The 21023-nt window shown below is 38.9% G+C and overlaps 1 protein-coding gene across 6 annotated transcripts in view; it reads right to left on the bottom strand.

Annotated features, from left to right (window-relative positions):
- The window catches only part of SCML2 (Scm polycomb group protein like 2), a 73434-nt gene that overhangs the window by 37643 nt on the left and 14768 nt on the right, over positions 1-21023 (bottom strand). For 5 of the 6 annotated variants that reach the window (XM_064707816.1, XM_064707841.1, XM_064707806.1 and 2 more), the window contains exons 3-6: positions 16295-16363; positions 9611-9681; positions 4176-4410; positions 126-214 (exon numbers count right to left, since the gene is read on the bottom strand). In XM_064707816.1, coding sequence (XP_064563886.1) covers positions 126-214; positions 4176-4410; positions 9611-9681; positions 16295-16363 — 464 coding nt within the window. The remainder of the gene's footprint in view (positions 1-125; positions 215-4175; positions 4411-9610; positions 9682-16294; positions 16364-21023) is intronic. The other variant, XM_064707849.1, reaches the window with a different exon arrangement.

The raw sequence follows: 21023 nt of genomic DNA, 5'->3' as shown, positions 1-21023 counted from the left end.
ATAATAGTCTTGCCTTCCCTGTCTTTGCTGCAGACAACAGGGTAATATCTTAGCATCCTCATTAAAAAATGTAACCATGGACCAATTGATATGAAGCTGTTTACTAGAAAAGCCTTTCTTCTTACCTTTTTAAAGAATGCTGCAGGTGCCATTTCAGCTCCATTGAGAGTTCTTAAGAGAAACATTGGCCAAGAGGATGCATTCATCTGGAACCCTGAGGACAAACAAAAAACCAAACAAACAGCCCTACTTTCAGTTTGTAAAGCACAATAGGAGAAAAAGTCTGTTTCACTAATGCCCCGTTCCCTCTTTTTCAGGCTTGGCCAAAACAGAAGCAGCTAAGAAGAAATGAAAACGGTCACTGTCACTGCAGAAAGCTGCGCAATTCATTTCCATTCGGAGTGACTTGCCTGGAAAACCACTCATCATAACGTCAGGCATTAGAGATTCATTTCTAAGATTCAATGATATGCAAGTCCTAGTACAGGAGACCATTAGGTTGTCCCAGAGTCTCTGATGCAGTGGAACTTCCCTGGCACAAGCTTCCTCTTCAGGTTCTAGCTCATTTATTGAGAAGATACTTTTTTATTTTTGAGAATCTTGTTATTGTTTCACCAAACTGCAGACAAAAAACAGTGCAATTGGTTTTTCTCTCTCTCTCTCATTAAAAGAAATACATAAGTAGCCATAAAAACAAAGCATACCTAAGAGTGAACAAAAAAAAACCCTGTAATAAATCATGTATCATATTGAAAAACATAAACCAGATGGTCTTTCTATTTCATTTTTCTTCATTAACAAGTGAATAAAAATCATAAACAACAATCAAAATTTTTTAGATTAACTACCTTGCTCAAACAGAACAAAGATTTGGCTGAAAACCTTCTTATTCCAGATAATCCTCCCTCACAATCATCCACTTTACAGTTAAAAGATAAAGCAAAGCAAACAAAAAATCTTTTTGCTTTCTTTGCTTTCCAAATGAATGTTTTACAGTAATGAGTAAGATAACAGACATACTGGACATTTTTTTCTGCTTCTTTAGCAGTTAGATGTCTGGAACAGTTCTGCAGAAAAACAGACACAATACAGCAAATCGGAATTTTTTCCACAAAGCAAATAGTACCATAATCTGCCAAGAGCTCATGAGTTCCCTCACAACTGATCTTCAAGAATTGTCCTAAAAATCTGTAACTAGAAAGGTGGACCATATCTGCAATTCTTGATCAGTTAAATAATTCACTTATTTAAAATTAGATTATATGCTGTAGTGGTTCTTGAGCTCATAGCTTTAAGCTATCTTCAGTAGAATAAACAGTTTTCAAGCCAGAACTACCTATTCAACACCTAAATTAATGCAGAGCTCCTATATGATAAATGGTGTCATAATTCAGGGACCACTGAGCTGATTGTCAGGACTGGTTTCATACCAGAGTCTTCATAAAACCTGAACACGTGTGGTTACTGAAACACCACATTCCCAACTCAGTAGTTCAGAAAATATATACAAGCAAGACAGAGGAGTGACAACTAAACAACAGTTTCAATTCACTTCATTTGGCCTTTAAGTTGTCCTGGCAAAACCAGAGAAAATGTTATCTGCAACGTAATTTGCTCAGAAAATTAAACTCTCAACAACAAAAAGCTATGGAAAAGCTATGGAAAACAGAGGCTGGAACAGGAACACTTTGCTGCAATAATCACTTTCTCAAAACCCTTATGTAACATGCATAATTAAAGCCATGTAAAAATCAGGTAGGAGGGACTACTTTAGTTAGTTATTATGATAGGAGTGGAACATTAGTATCCAGAAGGTTCCCTACTACTAAGGAAAAAAAATGTGTTGGTGAAATGTCTAACAGGAGGTAATTATACACCCAATTAGCTCCCAGCTTTACCCAGGAACAGGATGCTGTAAAACTGCCAAAAAGGCTTTTTCAAAAATTTATCTAGGTATGCCTGAATGTTTGATTGCTGGAATTCAGCCTATCTCTGGAAAAATCTAGGGCAGGAGGGCCAAAATAGTGGCACTCACATTCTTTTCTGAATAATCAGCAATTGTTCAGAGGGCAGGTAAACTTTCATGCCTGAACACAGGGAAACAGCTGCTTGTTAGGAACTGCACTGCAGGCAGCCTGACCACATCAGAGTAAGAAGCTGTATCTGAGGAGAAGGCATCAACCTTGCTACTGATGGCCATGGAAAGGTTCTCCTCTTAACCAATCCACTGCCCCCATCACACATAACCAGCGTTGTTCCATTCATCACTCTGGCTTAGAAACACATTTTAGAAACTGCTGTGTTCCTGAAGCTGTGTTTTTTAACACTGTACATGTTTGCAGCTGAAGGAACCACCATATTCTTCCATTTTTTTATTCTGGTATCACTTCATTCTTTCTAGAAGGTTATATCAAGAACTTCAGAGAGGTTAAACTGAGAAATTTCTTAGAAAAAAAGAAAAAACCCCAATTTTTCCCTGATGTCAGAAATTTCTAGTGTCTTCAACCAAAACCTCTAAATATTCATTGAAAGAAAGGGAAAAAAAAGCCCTTCTGGCACAAATGGTATCTATTATAGATAATATTTTTCTAGACTGGCAGTGGTTGCATTAATTTTCTTGTGCTCCTGAAGGACCACAATGGCACAAAAATCTGCCCTTATAATCTATGTGAAGTGTCTTAATGGCTATGTCAACTGTTCCTGTGTCTGTCTCTCCACAAGCAAATCAAGATTCATATTGTAGTGAAATTATACTTTTCATCTTTCAAACAGAAAAACTGGAAGTTGCTTCCAAAGCAGGATGACAAGCTTTTTGAGAGGCTACTGAGAGAAAGCATACCCATCCTCACTAAATCTCCAATAAGAATTCTCTGAGAATTACTGATGGCACCAAACCAGAAGCAGGTTCATAAGCACAAGATGGAAAAGTAGCAGCAACCAATTTCTGTATACAGGTCGTTATTTATTTTACACTTTATTACTTTTATTATTTCTTGCACCTTCTAAAAGTCACAGAATATAGTAAGATAAAAGGGGAGAGAGTGTTCATGTAAATTTTGGTCCTTATTCTTCCTCTTTTTTTAAAAGCAAAACTATTTGCAGATCATAGTGAAATCTTTAAATATTTCCATACATAGAAATTTAAGCTATTGACAAATATGGTATAAGAATGTAGATCTAAACATACAAGTTAATCACAGCAAAGAAAGGCAATGTCACATTTTTACTACCTCTAGCAGTTTAGTTAAGGTTACCTCTGACCATTCACCAGGTAAAAAGGAATTGCTTTGTAGAATTCCCAATTTAATAAACTTCCTCAGTAAGTCTAAACCCAAGCACTATTTCTCAGTTTGGGGAAATACAATGTTGTCACTCATATTGCTCATGGAAGGCAAAAGGAGTTCTGCATGATATTTCTAAACCTAAGAAAGCTATACTTTGTTCACAAGCATTTGCTGTGCTCACAAACCAGCCATGACACACTGATCTGACATTCCTGAACATATATTGATCTGAGGCAATAAGAATTTCAGGCAGTCCAAGCCTGCAGTTTGCTAGAGCTCTGGAGTGCTGCTTTTACTACCTCAGAGTAAAAATTCAGAGCAGAATGTTGCAATTCTGCACTAACCCACCTTATGCTGCCTGTCCTAGAACACAAATCAATTTGCTTGGTGCTCAAAAAAACATTCTGACTGCCCTGCAGGGGTGTGCTTTCAGCAGCCCTGCTGAAGCTTCCCAGGCCTGCAGTAGCCAGTGCCCTCTTGTGAGCTGCTTGGATGCACTGATGAAGAGTAAAGGGCCAGTTTGGCTTTCTCCAGTTCTTTCCAAGGGCACCCAAAAGGAGCATGCATGGTATCATGCAACAAAACACTGTATACACACACACAAGGCAGGCGGTGTGTGAGGGAACATTTACAGAATGGGCACATTTAATATTAAGGGCCTATTAAGAAAAACTAACAACAAACAAAACTGCTCATTTTTATGCCAGAAAAACGAAAAAATAAGAAAAAGCCACAATTCACTTCACCAGAATTAGTCTACTTACCTCTTTTTCAATTAAATAATGGTTTGGTGAGCCGTTCATACCATTGAATTTGCCAAGATGAAAGGGTAAATTTGACTTTCTGAAAGAAATACTCCACACACTTTTGTTCAGCAGCTTTGTTACTTACCAAGTGGAGGCTGGAGCATGCCCCCTTTCTTTTCACAGGTCCCAATGGGCTGTATGTCTGAGGAATCCACGAGCCTCCAGAAATCGTTTTTGTTGTCACTCCCATCGAGGCGCAGCCTTAGCCTGGCACCAGTGATCCCAATGACCGTGGCGATACAAACCGAGGTGACGTTGCGAGGATCGCGCGCTTCCAGCTTCATGCCGACTTTGAAATCGTTCGTAGGTGGAATTCTAGACTACAATAAAAGGTAAAGGACTTTTTCTTGTAGTTGTTAATACTGCTGAATTTACCAGCCAGATCAATAGGTAGCTTTATTTCCCCCAAACTTAGCATAAAAATGATAAATATGAAGAAGCTTTTAAACTTTTGAGTGTCTAGCAGCAAGTCAGAAAAGGCAGCTGGATAACCTACCAACTGCATAAGCATGATTGATTTCTAAAAATATAAGGATGCTAAGTAGGGTAACAAGGGAATCTTTATAAAAGATATGAACACAAGAGCAAAATGAATGGAATACAAAGACATTAGGAAACATGACATTCAACTCAAAAAAGCCCAAAAAGCCAAAACACAAACCAACAGACACATGCAAAAGAAAATCCCAACCACAAGGTTTATTAACTTCCAATACAAAAGAAATAATTACCCTCATTTTAATACTTCGTAAATCTAAACAAAATTTGGACCCTTCTGTATAAAATAAAAAGCTTACATTACAAAGAAATCAGACAGAAAAAGGAGTTAGTGTTAACATTTTTAAGAAAGAAAACAGTCCTAAAGATGCATAAAACTTCCGTGCTAAGACAAAAACTGTAGCTTGTGCTTATTTGCAGAAAACTGAATACAATCACAAACATACAATGCAATGCCAATTTAATTAGCACAGGGAAAAGAAATTTGACAAATGCAATTTGGTTGTTAAGAAGAACTTTTTGTCACATGCTAAAGATGAACAAAAGAGGGTATTTTTTACTCATGCATCAACACACTACAGGCAGAGATTGACTGGACTGCAGTCTGATTACTTGCCTTCTGTCATATTGCAGGCAAATGACATGTAATGATATTTAAAACTTTGTATGAACACTCACTGGGATGGAATGACTCTCACTATTCTCTTTACTTGTCTCCTCATTTCCAGCCTAAATTTTATTAATGGAATTTTTGGCCAACATTATAATTTAACTTATTTTTGCACTTTAGTAAATAAAACCAAAAGCTACAACTGATCCTTTTTCAGTACCTTTTCAACAATGTAAATAAGTAAAGCACTGAAATTTCTCTTAGGAGATGATGACTATTCTCTATCACCCTGGAAACTCTTTTCTGCAACTCTTCAGTACAAAGCTGTTTACTGTAAGCAGGCTTCCCCACGACATTTAAACTCAGCTACCCTATCCAGACTAACACAGTCTGACTTCTAATACAGGAGGCACGTTAAATACCCAAAACCATGGGCACTCACACTCCCAGGACTCCTCTGTCCCCTTGTGCCTGCCTGACCAGGCCACGTGGGGATCCCACAGCAGGCAGACAAAGTGCACTTGCCTGTCTGTGGGCACAGGAAAAGACAGGAGAAATCTGCTCCTGCAACAAGTGTTAGCGATATTTTTTCTCCACCACATTTAAATGCCTAAAATACATCTTGCTGTACTTGCTATATTGTGCAGGTGCACTATTTCTAACACACCCTAGATCAACAGCAGGAGCCCTGGAGGAGCCTGAGCCCAAAAGCCAAAGAGGTGAGCAGAATTCAGTGAGCATCTGCCAGTGTTGAACTCAGACAGCAGGCTGGCTGCAAGGGGAACCCGAGCACATTAAATTTAAAGGGCAATTCAATTTCAGGATATGGCCTGGCAAGCTGTTATTTTGTACAAGCAGGAAAAGCAACAGACATTGAGAAAGTGGGGAGTTTGTTTCTTTGTTTGTGGAAAAGGTGAGCTTGTTGAAATACCAACAACTCATTCTACTAAAAAGGTAAGTCCTCCATGCTAGCTTGTCTTTAAATAAAATTACAAAACCTCAATCAGTAAGAGCTTTCCTTTAAGTTCTGCTGAAACCACAAGGGATTGAGCTTTTACAATGAAAATTTTCAACTGCTTGGGAAAAAGTTTTAGGGCAAGAAAAAGGAATATGAAGTGCATTGAAATTTTAAGTAGTTATTAAAAACAACTTAAAGCAACAGATAAAATACCTCCTAAATTAAGATAAATACTTCAATCAATTTCCATTATCTGTCTGTGTCTTAATTTATGGTAGAGGCTTTAATTTATTGTTCCCCAGGTAATTTTTAATTACTACAAAAGTTAAACTTTTAAAATTCCCACAGGTCACAAATTTTGGATGTAACTGTCAAATTAATTTTCTCACTGCACTTTATTTTCTGGCTAGCCACAGCAGTGTATTTCTTTGCATTACACAGAGTAAGAATGACATGCACAATTCATGTGTAACCCAATAAAAGTCAAATTAGTCATAGGGAAAGCACAAGCACTTTAGGTTCTAAAATCTGCAAACATTATGTAGTGAGAGGATCTAGCTCTGACCTATCACCACTGCATGTCACTTTCTACCTAAAGATCGACTCTTAGAAAAAATGAAAATCTGCATATGCAAATTGTTTTGAAATTTGCTGTGCACATAAATTAAAGCTCTTCTTTTCAACTCACACAGTAGTTAAGCAATCCAGGTCACATGGATTTATCTCTGTCAATGCATTTCACCTAAGCACCTCTATTCAAGGCATTGGTTGCTCAGTTCAGACTTCTTGAGCATTACTAGGGGAGAGGAAGATGTAAGAAAGGCACATGGAAAGGCTTTTGAGCAGCTTTGTGCAGTAGTTACACTTCTTGGGAGCACAGACTCTGGTCATGGAGGTTTATGGTCTGTGAGTGTGGCATTAACTTCAGAAAGATCCAGGGACAACACACCACCCTCTGCCTCTACCCAGGAGGAGTCTGAGGTGTCTGCCTTGTGAAAAACACATACTGTGAAATTAATTTCTGCAGCTCCACTCAGAGCTATGGATGGCAGTGTTTTTAGCCACCTCTCACTGAAAGCAGCATGAGAGGGGCTCTTTGCCCTTCATCCTCATCTGCAAAGAGCAAGCTGAGATTCAAGATCTAGCATGAGGAAATGCTACCACCTGTGTTTCTCTCTCCTAATTCTCCATTCCTGCAACTGCTTCAGACTCACTGAGTGATGGTTCCTCTCCTTCTCAGACATCCAATTCGTGCTGCTTTTTATTTGGGTCCCCACTGGAGGCCAGTATCACTTACAGTACAATCAGACCACCAACAGACCCTAGAAAACAATTTCAGAACATGCCCAAGCCACTCAACTAGACATGCACTGCCTGTCACACCTATTACACTTCTATGAACCTGAACAATCCAATTCCTTAGCAACTATTCCTACACAGCAGGCACACAGACCAAAGAACCTATAACTTACAAATCATATTACCAGACTAGAAAAACCAGCTTAGGGATACACAGAGATGCCTAAGACGATCCTCAGGCTCAACTGGGCTACAACTTGAGTCACTAGATTGCAAAGATGATATTTAAATCATCTACAAATCATCTAAACCATCGGAGGGAAATTTCAAGGTTTGAGGAAGGGGTAGGAAAATGGTACAGCTAAACACCCTTCATACATAAGCAGTATTTTCTTTGTATTCCCAAATCCTTGTTGTTTTTTAATTTGACACTCTTCCGCTAATACAAGAAGCACGTTAGAAAGAGACCACTACTTCTTCTTTTAGAACCCGGAAAAAGTGTGTCAATCTACTACCCCGAATCTTATGCTAGACATTGGGAAAGGAAGGTCCAAATGGAAGGCACGCCTGACAAAGATTTGTTAATCTTAAATGGAACTAAGAGTTGGTGCCAAGAGTGACAGTCGTGACACGACAAGGCTCATCTTTTCCATCAGCCCCCCCCCTTCTTTCTAAGGGAAGACGGTTCAGAACAATTAGAAACCCTCAATGGCAGCGTAGGAAACCAATATGCCAACAAGACTGACTGAAAACTTTAACCTGTTCTTACAACTACGATTGGAAGCCTGCAAAAATGCGAAGTCTGCAAGCTGAATAGAAGGGAGTTTATTTAGGATGAACCCAGAGCTTGCTCCATAGAAAATTGAAGATAGTATTGGATACTGGCATGAAATATTGGAGGGGCCTATGTTCATTTTCTTTCCAGGAATCATTCCAATTACAACTGTTCTGGAGAAGCAGTAAAGAAATCATATAACACACAGAGAAAATGTAGAAGGACATTCCTTAAGTGAAGTTTGGAAAAATAGGGGGACAGAAAACCAAAATGAGAACATTTTTTTTGAGAGCAGAATCAGTTCTCATGAAATACTGAACAAAAGCATCTACAACCTTGAAGAGCTTGCAAAATGGTATTAAGGGGTGACCACAATGGCAAAATCATTAAAATTTCCCGTGCGTGCTCCACAGTGCAAAATATCCAGGTATTAGTTGATTTCTGCAGAAGGACCTCCCAAGATCTATATGAATCACTTACCTGCTTATATTATGTCCCCTAAACTAAAGTTGTGGTAACCTCTTGAGTCTGAGTGATTCATTGAATAACGTTTGAGATGTATAGATGGGATACGTGGAATTGTGTCATGAAAATTGATCCTCTTGAAAGGAGATCACACTTTCCAACTGCTTTGTCCTTTTTCCTGAATGTCCTGTAAGGTTTAATTTGATAGAATTTCATGTAATATGGAAGTGTAATTTTGCTTATTTGTAGTCACAAATCAGGACTTTTTGAGTTTTATAGGGGTCACTGTTGTTGTGGCCAAGGGATTCGCATGAAAATTTAGTGTTACCAGTTTTGCAATAATAATACGAAGTACATTAACATCAAAGATACAGCAAGCATTTTATTATTTATATATCCACTGTTTGTTTGTTTTATATTATCTGTTCCCTAAGTGAAAGCACTCATGAAAGGTACAAAATTAACAGCTAATAATTTGTGACAAAAAGTGTGACTAACTGACTAACGAATTTTTGCTTGATTGGACATGGCAGCTTTCTGATGTCGAGCAAAGCCTTGACCAACCAATATGTTTGATCTCACTAAAGCTCTGCTAGCACAAATATCAAAAAGTAGAAAACGTTTTTAAACACTGACAAGGCTATCTGTTTTCATTAGCTAGTCTTTTTTTTTAAAGGAAAACAGAGTTCAAAGAAACAATTTTAATGAAACCCTCAAAATTTGGCTTGAGGCAGAAACCAAGAATGAAAAAACTTCCGTAGCTAGTAACTGCCAAAACTGTAAGCTACTGATAACTACAGATCAAAAGCAGTCAAATGGGAAGTCTGCAAGCAGTCTAAATGTAAAAGTTTTTCTAGGATCACCCTGTAGCAGGCATACAATAGACACACACTTGCAAAATAGTATCTGGCATACCTGTCTGAAACAATGCAGAGGGGCAGCTACTGATTCAGTTTCTTTCAGATAATCATCCCAATTAAACTGTTCTGGAAGACACAAGATAAAAAAAATACATATACACACTTACAAAAAAAAAAAAAAGAATTTACATTAAGTGAAAATTTGACGAAAGAAAGGGACAGAAAACCCAACTATCTTGTAGAATACATTTTTTTTCAAGAGCAGAATCATTCTCAAATGAAAACTCTACCTTTGAAATACATACAGACCTTGAAGGAGCTTCAAAAATAATGTTAATTTACAGGGGTGAACACACAATAGGCAAAATCAATATAAAACTTCCTTTTTTTTTCTTGTGCTCCACGTGCAAAATTATCTAGGAATATCTAGACTGAATTCTCTGCAGAAGGACCTCCCAAGTATTCTTATATGAATCACATTAGCCTGCTATATTATAGTCCCCCTAACAGCAGGGTTGATAGGATAACCTCATATGAGTACTGAGATGATATCCATTGAAAAACACAGACACAGGGATACTGTTGAAATATATGTCATGAACATTATCCACTAGAAAGCAAGAAGACAGCACAGCCTTCCAACTGCATCTTTGTCTCTTTTTACCTGAAGTCACATAAAGGTTTCATTTTGTAGAATATCATGTAATATGGCATAGATAGGTAAACATTATGACAATGTTAAGTAACAAAATCATGGTATTTTTTCCAGTGTTAGTAGTGTCACTGTTTATGTGTATGGGCAAGTGGATTCTGCATTTGATTTAATTAGTGTTACCAGTTTTGCATGAATGGGAAACTACGAAGTACTTAACATCAAAGATACAAGCAAGCATATTAATTATTTTAATCTAAAGTGGAAAAGGTACAATGTCACAGCTAATATTTTTGTTACAAAATTATCTGAGTGAGCTGTTTACTTATTTTTCTTGTTTGGGCAGCTGGCATCTTTCTGATGTTCCTGAAGAATAAAGCACTGATGAACCCAAAATGATGCAGTGATGCCACCCAGTGGCTCAGCAACAGCCACTCACAAGGCCTAATGCAAAATCCTTGGGGATGATGGAGAGCTTGCTCCAGGTGTGCCAGTAATTCTTCCAAAAACACCACTGGGCACAGACACTTAAATACAGGTCTGCAGTTTTCAGGAGAGAGGAGAAGCAAAGAAACAATCTGAAAATGGCAGCATTTTCCAGCACTTGCAGACACCTTCTCTGAAGGATGTGTGGTGGCTCAAACCCAGAGTCTTCCTGCAGTAGGACAGCATTCAGCTGACATTATCGAGTGCCTCAAGCAAAAGGGAACCATCCCCTCAGCCTGCTGAGGTCCTGGCTTTTGGTCAAACAGACTCAGAAGTGTACAAGTCCTTTGTCCTTGCCACTGCAGATGCCATGTGCTTGTCAGCAATGTGAGAAGTCAGTAACATATCAAAAGCTGTTAATTTGGTGCTCTGGAATATATGCAGGCTGGTAACAAAGACAGTTTTACACATCATCTTGGAATTCAACCTATTTTGGAATGAAAATTTTATTCACACATTTATACAGTAAAACTGATTTTGTATTCCTTACGAAAGGCAGGATACATTAACTTAAGCATATATTTGTATTTCAGGAAGGCAGAAATAGCTCTTCAGAACATTCCCCAGAAAGCAGCCCCCAGATTTGTTGCTCTTTTCATTAACAAGCCAAGGAGGGTGCAAAAATTAAATACTATGAACTGATAGCAAGGTTTTATCTTATAAAAATTCTTCTTGGACTCCAATAATAAAGTTGCCACTTCAGGTTGCCTTCTGATTAAAAAAAAAAAAAAAAAAAATCAAAAAAACCCCAGAGTTTACCTTAGTAAAGTACCTAATTCTACATAATTAAATCTAGTCAAAAGAAAATATTAGCTGTGTCCCAGCTGCCTCAGATCTAACATGATGTAAAAGCTGTAGTCATGCATAGCCTCATTGTGTTAAGGACTGTACAGTTACAGACACTTCAGTGACACTGCATTTACCGGGACAGTCATTCACTTCCTCCAAAAAATTATACAGTAACATTTCCCAAATGATCTGAATCTTAATAACAGGATGGTAGATTTCATGGGGTGACCAAAAACAGGGTGACAGAGAAAGAAACAGTTTTGTTTTTTTCAAGGGGACATTTACTAGAAAGACACAGAAGGTAACAGAATATTTACTAGAAAGACAGAAAAGGTAACAGAACATTTACTAGAAAGACAGAGAAGGTAAACAGACAGCTACAGATAAAGCCAAGAGCAAAACAACATTGCCTAGCTCTTTGCTTTAAATCCTGGCTATCAAGAGCTCTTGCAGCAAGCAGAAATGTCCTGGAGTTAAAATTAGAAGCTCTCCACCTGTGAAGATACACTGTATTAAATTAGAGCCAAGCTCTCAGAGGTGGTGCTAATTACCATTTAATTACTGCAGTTATAGAATCAGGAGACACATGTATGTTTGCAACATGTAAGACGCATCTCCAGAAAGATAAGCACATTGAAAAATATCTACATGAAAGCTTCTCTGTTTTCTTAGTGTACACAGGTAAAGAAGCAATTGTGTTATACATATTTCTGATTCTCAAGACCCTGAAAATATGCAGCTTCTGACACCTAGAAATCCTTAAGAAAATTAGCTCATACTAAATAATTTAATGTGCATTTCTCTTCACACTCAAATCTGCAGGCTGAATAAAACAGCTTAAGAAAAGACTGTTATGCAACAACCACAACTTTAAAAACCCACCAGGAAAGTGAAAACTAGAGAGAAAAAGAAAATTTTATGCTGAAGAGCAAACCAGCATATACTGGAAATGGAACGAAACAAAACCCAAACCAGAAGGTAACTAGAGCCTTTTGTAAATGAAAAAAACTATTAGTTTAAAACCTGTGTAGGAGGGAGGCTCTTAAATAGTGATTCAAAAGAAGCAGCAATGGCAAAAAGCCTGACTAATTTAAAAATGGAGGGACTGAGTCCATCTCACAGTTGCCTGCATTACTGGCACTGACCCATGGGTCAATGACCCCTGATGCTCTCTTCAATGCTGTATCAATACCCTATCACTTCTTGTCAAACCTGCCAATCCCAAATTTACTCAAGCTAGAAGGGACCTCAGGAGGTCTCCAGCTCAGCTTCCTGCTTCTTCAGGGTTCCATCAGACTCAGTGTGAAGATTTCCTCATCAAGGAGGAATTTCTTATGTTTCAGCCAGTATTTGTCACTTTTCCTTCCACAGTGGCTCTGACAGAAGCCTGGTTCTGTCCCCTTTCCATGATCCTCTCGAGACCATAAGCTTTCTTTTCTTTTAGCTGAAAAAAAATCATTTCTCCTGGTTTCAGTACCAGTTTTTTGCGTTCTGGCTCCTTCATTTTTTTTGCAGGAATTCAAGCCAGCCTACTTCAGTACAGCAGTGCCTTCCTTGTACTGCACAGCTCAAAACTGAGCACAGCTCTCCAGAGAGAGCCTCCCAAATTCCCCGCAGCAGCGAACGCCTCTTCCGGCAGGATCCCTTTGCAGTGGAGCTCTTTGGCCACACGAGCTCGCTGCTGACCCACGCTCCGCTGTGCCCGCGGGCTCAGGGGCTCTCCCGCTGGTTCCTGCCCGCCCGGGCTGCCTCAGGGCTCGGGGCCTCTCCCGCTGATTCCTGCCCGCCCGGGCTGCCTCAGGGCTCCGCTGTGCCCGCGGCCGAGGACTGTGCATTCACCGGTCCTGCCATTCCATTTCCCGAGCACCGGCAAGTCCATCTGAAGGCAGTCCTGCCTTCCAGCCTACTGCCTACTCCTCCCCATCGGATGTTACCCACAAACTGCTCTGGCAGTGTGTTCTGTACAATCGTCCCCATCTGACAGTAAGGCCTTAAACAGCATCAGCCCAAATACTGACCTCTAAGAAATGCCACTAGCTACCCTCTGACAAGTGGTCCTTGCACAGCTTGACAGTTTTTCATCCATATATCCAAACCACATCTCACCAGTTTGGCTGAAAGGACGCTACAGAAACTGTACAGAAACCTCTGCTAAAGTAGACACGAACAACATCCATTGCTTTTCCTTGTTTCCAGAGTAACTAAGCACAAAAGGCAATCACTCATGCACAGTTCACACACTTGACAAATCTACCTCCTCTGTTCCTAACCTCATTGCTGTCCTTTATTTGCTTGGAAATGGTTTCCAGAAATATTTTCTTCATAGTCTTCCTGAAGACTTAGATTGGGCAGGCCAGCCTGTAATTCCCCAGGTGCTCCCATCTCATCCTTCTTGACAGTGTGCACTATTTGACCTTTTCCAGCCATGGTGAAACTTCCTCAATCACTACAAGTTCTCCAAGAGAAGTGAGAAGCCTCCTTGTGACATCAGTCCCCTGCCTCAGCACCCCTGGAGGTGTCACATCTGCTGTCATGAATAAGCGAATGCCTGGTTTGTTGAAGTGCTCCCTATCTTTTTTCACCATACGTAATTCTTCAGTTTAGTGACAGTCAAAAGTTTTACAAAATTTTAATTGACAATGTAAACTATAAGTTGTCACTTGCAGATTGGTAGCATTTAAGGTCCTGGTTTTTTTCAGGTTAATATAATACAGTATCACCATAGCCTAAACACTGTTTGGGCAGATTGAACACGTGTCTTCTTAGATCACCCCTAGGTTCCCTTGGCACCCATCTGAGACTTGGGACATGGAGATGCCTCTTTTCTAGTCTTCATCTCATCATCGTTCTTCTTCAAAGATGGGATTTCCTTATAATTTTTGTTCACATACTCTTGAAAATGCAGCAGTTTATGTGTAAGGTATTTCATATTCCGTTTTATACCTTGTACCTCTTTCTATATGTTGTGATCCTTCAATTAAAATTTTCCTCCTCCTCAGATCTTTCTCTACTCGCTTCAGTCTATTTTTTTTTTAACCCGTTCTTCTCACACCTCTCTATCTCCTCTTTGACTTTTCCTATCGCACATTGCTCTGGAAACTCTGGAGACTTCCTAGCTGCTAACCCAAAGCATTGTATGGTGTCTTCATCTAGCATCAAGAGGCTCCTTCTGTTCCTTTGCCACCAACAAGCAACAACACAGAATAAAAATTATTTCATCTGTAGAAAATCAGAGATCTTACAAGAAACTCCTCTCTGTCTGACAAAGCTGAGCCTAGATTTCATGAGGCAGTTCAGTTCCCAGACACTAGGCTAACAGCACAGACCAAGCCCAGAACACAGAACAAGACTTGTCTGCTTAGCATTGCTTCTCCACAAAGCTTTTTCAACACCTTGCTCTCAGCTGCAGGAGGAGGCAGGGACATTTTCCAGTGACTCATGAAATATTGTTATCTTATCCACATATGAAGAGCACTTTGCTGGTGAGGGGTGGCTACAGCACTCTGTCATGTCAGACAACATTATTCAAAACAGACACAGAGTCCAGTTTGACTGGAGCTCCTTTTACACTGCAGAAGAAGGAAAAAGACAAATATGCTTCCTTTTCTAGTTCAAAGTAGCAGGGACAAATAAAGATGACAGGCTGCCTGTACAGGTTGTGGATTCTCCTCCTCTGGAGATACTCTTAAGTTTTCTGGACACAATCCCAAGTAATGTGCTCTAGGGAATCCTGCTTGAGCAGCAGGTTGGACCAAGATGACTTCCAGTGGTTGCTTCCAACCTCACCCATTCTGTGATGGCCAAAATCCCAAAAAATTAAAAAATTTGCTCTGGCAAATGTAACAGCTGAAGGCTGCATATGAGTGGTATTGTATCTTTTATGCAAAGTCACTACCTCAATTATCCAGCCAATGTGTCAGTATCCTGGCATGTTTGATCACTGACTATGCTACTTGTCTCCACTGGCAGCCAAGAAGAACCAGATCATCTACCAGGAGTCAGAAAGCACAGAAAGGCGAGCAGAGTAGAGTTTAAATAATTCAGCGTCATTTTTTCAAGAACTCCTGAAAAGATTTTGTACTTTAGTCAATACTACTCATGACATTTCTTACTGTCCAAATTCAAACAAACAACATGCAAAGCATATTGAAGGATGTTGCTGTTGTCTCACTGCAGCCCACCACAGAAGCTACCCTGACAGCAATCTCATGTGTACACTGCCATATGGCACCTGCTGTGCACAGGAGAGGCTAAGTTAGCCAAAAATCTGGATCATTTCTGGTAAGTGTGTACTTTTCCACTGTTCTCTAAAAAAAAACCCACAAATTCTGCTGGCACATCAATTATTTAAAGTAAAAGTAGAATCCCAGGCAATTTAATCCAGTTTGCAATCCCAAAAACTCAAGACTATTAAACTGAAAATCCTTCTTTTGGCACCAGGAAACACATTAAGGAAATAGAAGGTAACTGCAGCAGAAAACACATGAGACTGAGAAATAAATGAGGAGAAGAACAAACAACTCTGTAACAGTTTAAAAATAATAAAGTTTACACAGCATCTTTGTTTATACATACAAAGAGTTCTTATTTGGCCAGTAAAACTAGCAGGTTCAACTCAAGCAGCTTCAACCATCACTTTCTATATCAAAACATACTTTCCTAATAGACAAAAGCAAAGGTATGTTTTAACTACCCACCATAATAACCCAAGAGATTCCAAAAAGGAAAAGAAGTCAGAAAATAGTGCAATCCAAACAGACACTTTTTGTTTTAGAGCTCCTTAACTAAGAACCTGACAGCTGCAATACCTACCACTTTTTAAAGATGGGTTGTTTGCCTGCTGATTCTTTCCATCTTTCTCTTTTCTAATATTCTTTGAATCTAAAAGACAAGATTCCATTACATAATAAATGTAATATTCACATCATAACTATGTGCAGCATAGCACAGAATGCTTTCAAACAATACAGAATATCATGTTGACTTTATTTTATTCATTTCAGTACATAATCAAAAAGGTATGTAAATTTAATCACCACACTATTTTCCCTTCAAAGTATATTGAAAAGTACAGCATGAAAAAGCAGAGCTTTTGACTACTTTATATCAATTGTTAGAATAAATCTAGTTGCAGAATATAGAATATCAACTCCACAGACAGCAATGCTGTCCTATTTTTAAACAGTTTTACTTCAACCTACACAAAATTTGAGATCCTGTATATCTTTATACATCTGGTTATAGACAGATCACTGTGAACTAAGAAACAAGTAAAAAAACCAAACCCATCCTAAAACCATATTTCTGAGTTAAAGATTTCATCCTATATTGAGATTCTTTAATACTCAATATTCTCAGTATAAAATTCTCAAATACTCAAAGCAGCTATCTCAGCACTCATCAGTTATTTTAAAGAATCACTCAGAAGAATCTACCTTCTCTGTCATTAATCTTGGCACACACTCAGGGGTCTGCCATATTTCATTTTTGATGGATTTCAGCAAGCATGAGAGATGCAGGAGAGCTGGGCAGCTATAATGCAGAAGACTGAGAGAGACAGTTCCACTCATTCCTTTTAAAATACATTGTTTGGTGACCTGCTTTTGACACTCCTGGACTTGAGTGCAATTCAAACACAATATTGACCTCACAACAAAAATGCAAGCACATTCTCAGATCTAAAAATCTTTTTTGTTTTTACCAAGATCTGCATAGGAGAATAACTCTCTTGGTCTGCAAATGCCTCACTACTGGGAATGGGGCTGCTCCTCTAGTTAGGCTTGTGCCTAGCTCACACCTTGGGTTATCCCACTGAGCCTGGACTGGTACAGGTGAATGGAAGGCTCACTTTTACTGAAGATTGCATTAGTAGTCAATTATTAGTAGCTGTATTCACTTGCTTTTAAGTCTACAGCTACTGATTGGCTTGCTCTTGAAAACAAAGCACTCCTGACCTAGAATGTGAAGCATTTGGTGACAGAAACACTTGAAATAAAACGAGTTGTTCTGCAGAAAAGACTAAGCCCTAACAGTGTTCCTTTTCTGTAAGTGAAGCATTTCATGAAACATACTGACAAGCAACGTGTGGTGTTCAGCACTTCCATCTCACATCTTTCATTATCAGGAAATTGCCACATAATGCAAGAGCTGAGTCATGACAAGCCTCTGCCACCAGACCCAAAATCCTGCCCTACTATTCAGCGAGGAGAGGCTAAGCCATCCACATGGCCCTGTGCTCGGCAGGATGTGATGCTGCTTGGTCAGAGCACAACAATGGCCAGGGCACCCTTGGGGGTGGACAGGCAGGGTCTCAGCATCCAGAGCCACCCCATCACCCTGTCCAGGAGCTCCTGGGGGCAACCCCAGCACTGGGGGCCATCCCAGGAGACAGGCTGGCATGGGGCATGGGGCCAGGGCTGTGGTGATCTGGAGACTGGCCCTGCTGCAGCACCACTGGGGCAGGGGCTGACATGGGGTCCTGGGCAGGGCAGGTGGAGGCCCCAGGGGAGTCAGGGTCATTAAAGCCTATGAGTGTACTCAGGACCATAACACCTTCCAAGAATAATCCAGACTTCACAGTCCTACAAAATCAATGCACAGCTTACATAACTGCTCAAAATACACTGCAAAAATACCACCCTTTTCTCCTAAAGCAGACACAGGCAGAACTCCAAGTCCTTTGAAAAAGAAAAAAAATGCTATGTTTGCATCTTGCCCTTATCTTCTTTCTTGACTTACATGCTCTTTCTTTTGGAAGAAGTTTGCTTTGGAAAATTTTCTATTACATGGATCCCTGAAAAAAATGCTAATGAAGATCAACTTCAGTTGGAACTGCTGAAATTATTTGGGACAGGGCCTACAGAACTCTAACCCCAGTATCTCCTCAGCAGTAGGGCTTTAACCCATATAAGTGGATACCCTACAACTACCTGAGGGAATCTCAGAAGGGATAATGCTAAAACTAGTTCAGTAACACTGAAAAGATGCAAGGCTAATGTTCACCTTCTCCAGCCTACATCCTATGAAAATATATTTCATCCAGCTTCTTTGGGCTTGAGCTGAATCCAGATAATTTTCTACTGGCAGGACTTTTTGCCACATTCTATAACCTTAGTCAGTATTTCCCACAAACAGTCATGGTACTAAGGCAGACATCAGGCTGTCAGCTTGCAGAACAAGTAACTTCCCAATCTGACTATGTCCAAAAAGGAAATCAATAAGTCTCTTATGTGGAGCTCCACTGAAAGAAGAGAACTAATAACTGCTTCCTGCAAACACCCAGAGCTTGAAAGGAGAGAGTCATGAAAGAGTATCTACCAAACAGTGTCAGATTAAAAACAAGATGACAGCTTTTCATGATGAGAGACATCAAGAACAGGTGAAAGAATGTGAAAAACTGCAGCCTGGACACCACATGTGATCTTGCTGACAATCACTACATGAATTATTTATTCCCTATACCAGCCAGCTTTAGTGCCTCTTTCAAAAATATCACAGCAAATATGAAAGTTGAAACAAAACACTCTCAGCAATGTATTTTTCTTATCAGTCATTAGAAAACTACAAGAAGAGATTATTATATTAATAAGTAGATTTCTCAATAGCATTTTAAACAACTATTTCATTTGAGGTGGAGGCATTTTCATTCACAGGAAACACAAAGCACTGTCACTACCACTTGTTTCTGATGGTAGGAAATCTCCTCTTTAAAATGCACAAATAAATCTCACCCAGCATATGCAGAAGCATCCAAGAATAAGGCTGAATAAAAGCAAGATTGCTTTCAAAGGATCTCCTTCCTTTTATGCATTCCAACCTTCATCAGTGGGAAGCTGGGAATACCATTACAAAGCTGGAGTGTTTAGTCTAAACAGATGCACAGCTACTAACAGGAAGAATTTCCAAACTGTTTCCACATCAGAAACCCTGTATCTATCTACTGCCACCCCAGAAAACTTTCCCCAGTCTGTATTTCACAGTCACTATTCACAGTCTATACTTTCCAGCCTTGTTCAGGTGTGTTTTTTCCAATGTTGGCAGTTAGGCTGGATAAAAAATTATGGTTTATTTTCAAAAAAACTATAAAGAAAGTAATATTTTATTAAAAACCAATTTTCTAAATATTAAATCTTTTATAAACACATGGAGTTTTTTAATGCATGCCAATCTATATTTGAAATTTTAATATTCTCTATTTTAATAAATTTAGTTTCCAAAGGTCACAGAAAAAAATTTAGACAGAAGGCTATTATTCAAATCACTGGGTGGAAAAGAAGATGATTCTCTCTGCACATGATCCTCAGCTTGGTCAAACTTTGAAGTCAAACCTCAAAAAATGAGGCAATGAATGGCATAATATGTACCACTAAATAAATGTACATGTACAAAGAGTATTTTCTTTTCATTCCGTTGCACATTCAGCTCCTAGCCACATTCAATGGCTAATTCCTTGAAACCTGAAAAATTGAAAATAGGAACTTGAAAATAGGAACTCTATTTTATGTTGGAGACAGAAGAGACTTATTAGTCCTACAGTCTTGAAGCTCATGGTAACAAAAAAAATAGGTCTACTTAATTCATCATCTATCTTCCCCTGTCCATTTCTAAAGGGAGAAGTTTCAGTTTGTTTCTCAATGTAAAACACAGTATGTGTTAGATCATTGGCCAAAACAAGAGCTAGAATGAAATTTTGCTTTATCAAATGGACTTAATCAAATGCTACTAAGTTCTCTAAAAGAACAGTGAAGAACAGGATAACTATTTCAAAAAAAAGTTTTGAAAATAAAGTATTACAGATAAGTACATAGTATTTATATATTTGCTATGTATCTATACATATTTAGCCTATATACCCTATGAAAAATTTCCTTCTTTTAGAGCAGCAAGATAAGAGTACAGCATACATTAAAATTTTAAAAGCAACATATTCTATTGTTCACCAACAATTTCTTTTCTAGAGTGCACTTCATAAGCTAAAGGTTTAGATACAAGCCAAGATTAGAGTAAGATTATTTAACATAGTGCTTTCTGCTTACTGATTCAAAACTCCATGTGTTTACATTACTCCCACCCTATCTGTAACCACAGAATTTTGCTGATAAGATTACTCAACAGAAGACAGGCAAGAGCAACCACATCTATCACTTAAGAAATTAGAGACAAAGGGGAAAAAAAAGGACAAAGCTATCCTGACTGACTTGTGAATACCAAATAAAAAAAATAATCAGAGAAGGCAAGAGAAAGCTCTGGGCAAAGATAATCCTGGTGACCAATGTGTACTTGCTCTTAAAAGCTCCCATACTGAACTCCTGTTTCTTGCCTGAGAAGCTTTAAAACCTTGCAACTTCTTTCTAGAAGATTTAACCTTTCAGCAAACTAGATGATTGTTTTATGTAGGGATGGCAAACATCATGTCTTTTAACAGCAATAATTTTCATCCCAGAATAGTGGGCTACATGCATGTCCTGTCTTCTAAGACTTGTTATTTGCTCGTTGTGCAGTGTGGGGAAAGTGAAGTTCACAGTCATGCTTTCAAGCCTCC

The sequence above is a fragment of the Zonotrichia leucophrys genome, chromosome 1 (genome assembly GCF_028769735.1).
Source record: "Zonotrichia leucophrys gambelii isolate GWCS_2022_RI chromosome 1, RI_Zleu_2.0, whole genome shotgun sequence".
Lineage (NCBI taxonomy): Eukaryota > Metazoa > Chordata > Aves > Passeriformes > Passerellidae > Zonotrichia > Zonotrichia leucophrys.
The sequence above is the reverse complement of the archived record's forward strand: the minus strand, read 5'-3'. Positions and strand labels throughout refer to the sequence as shown.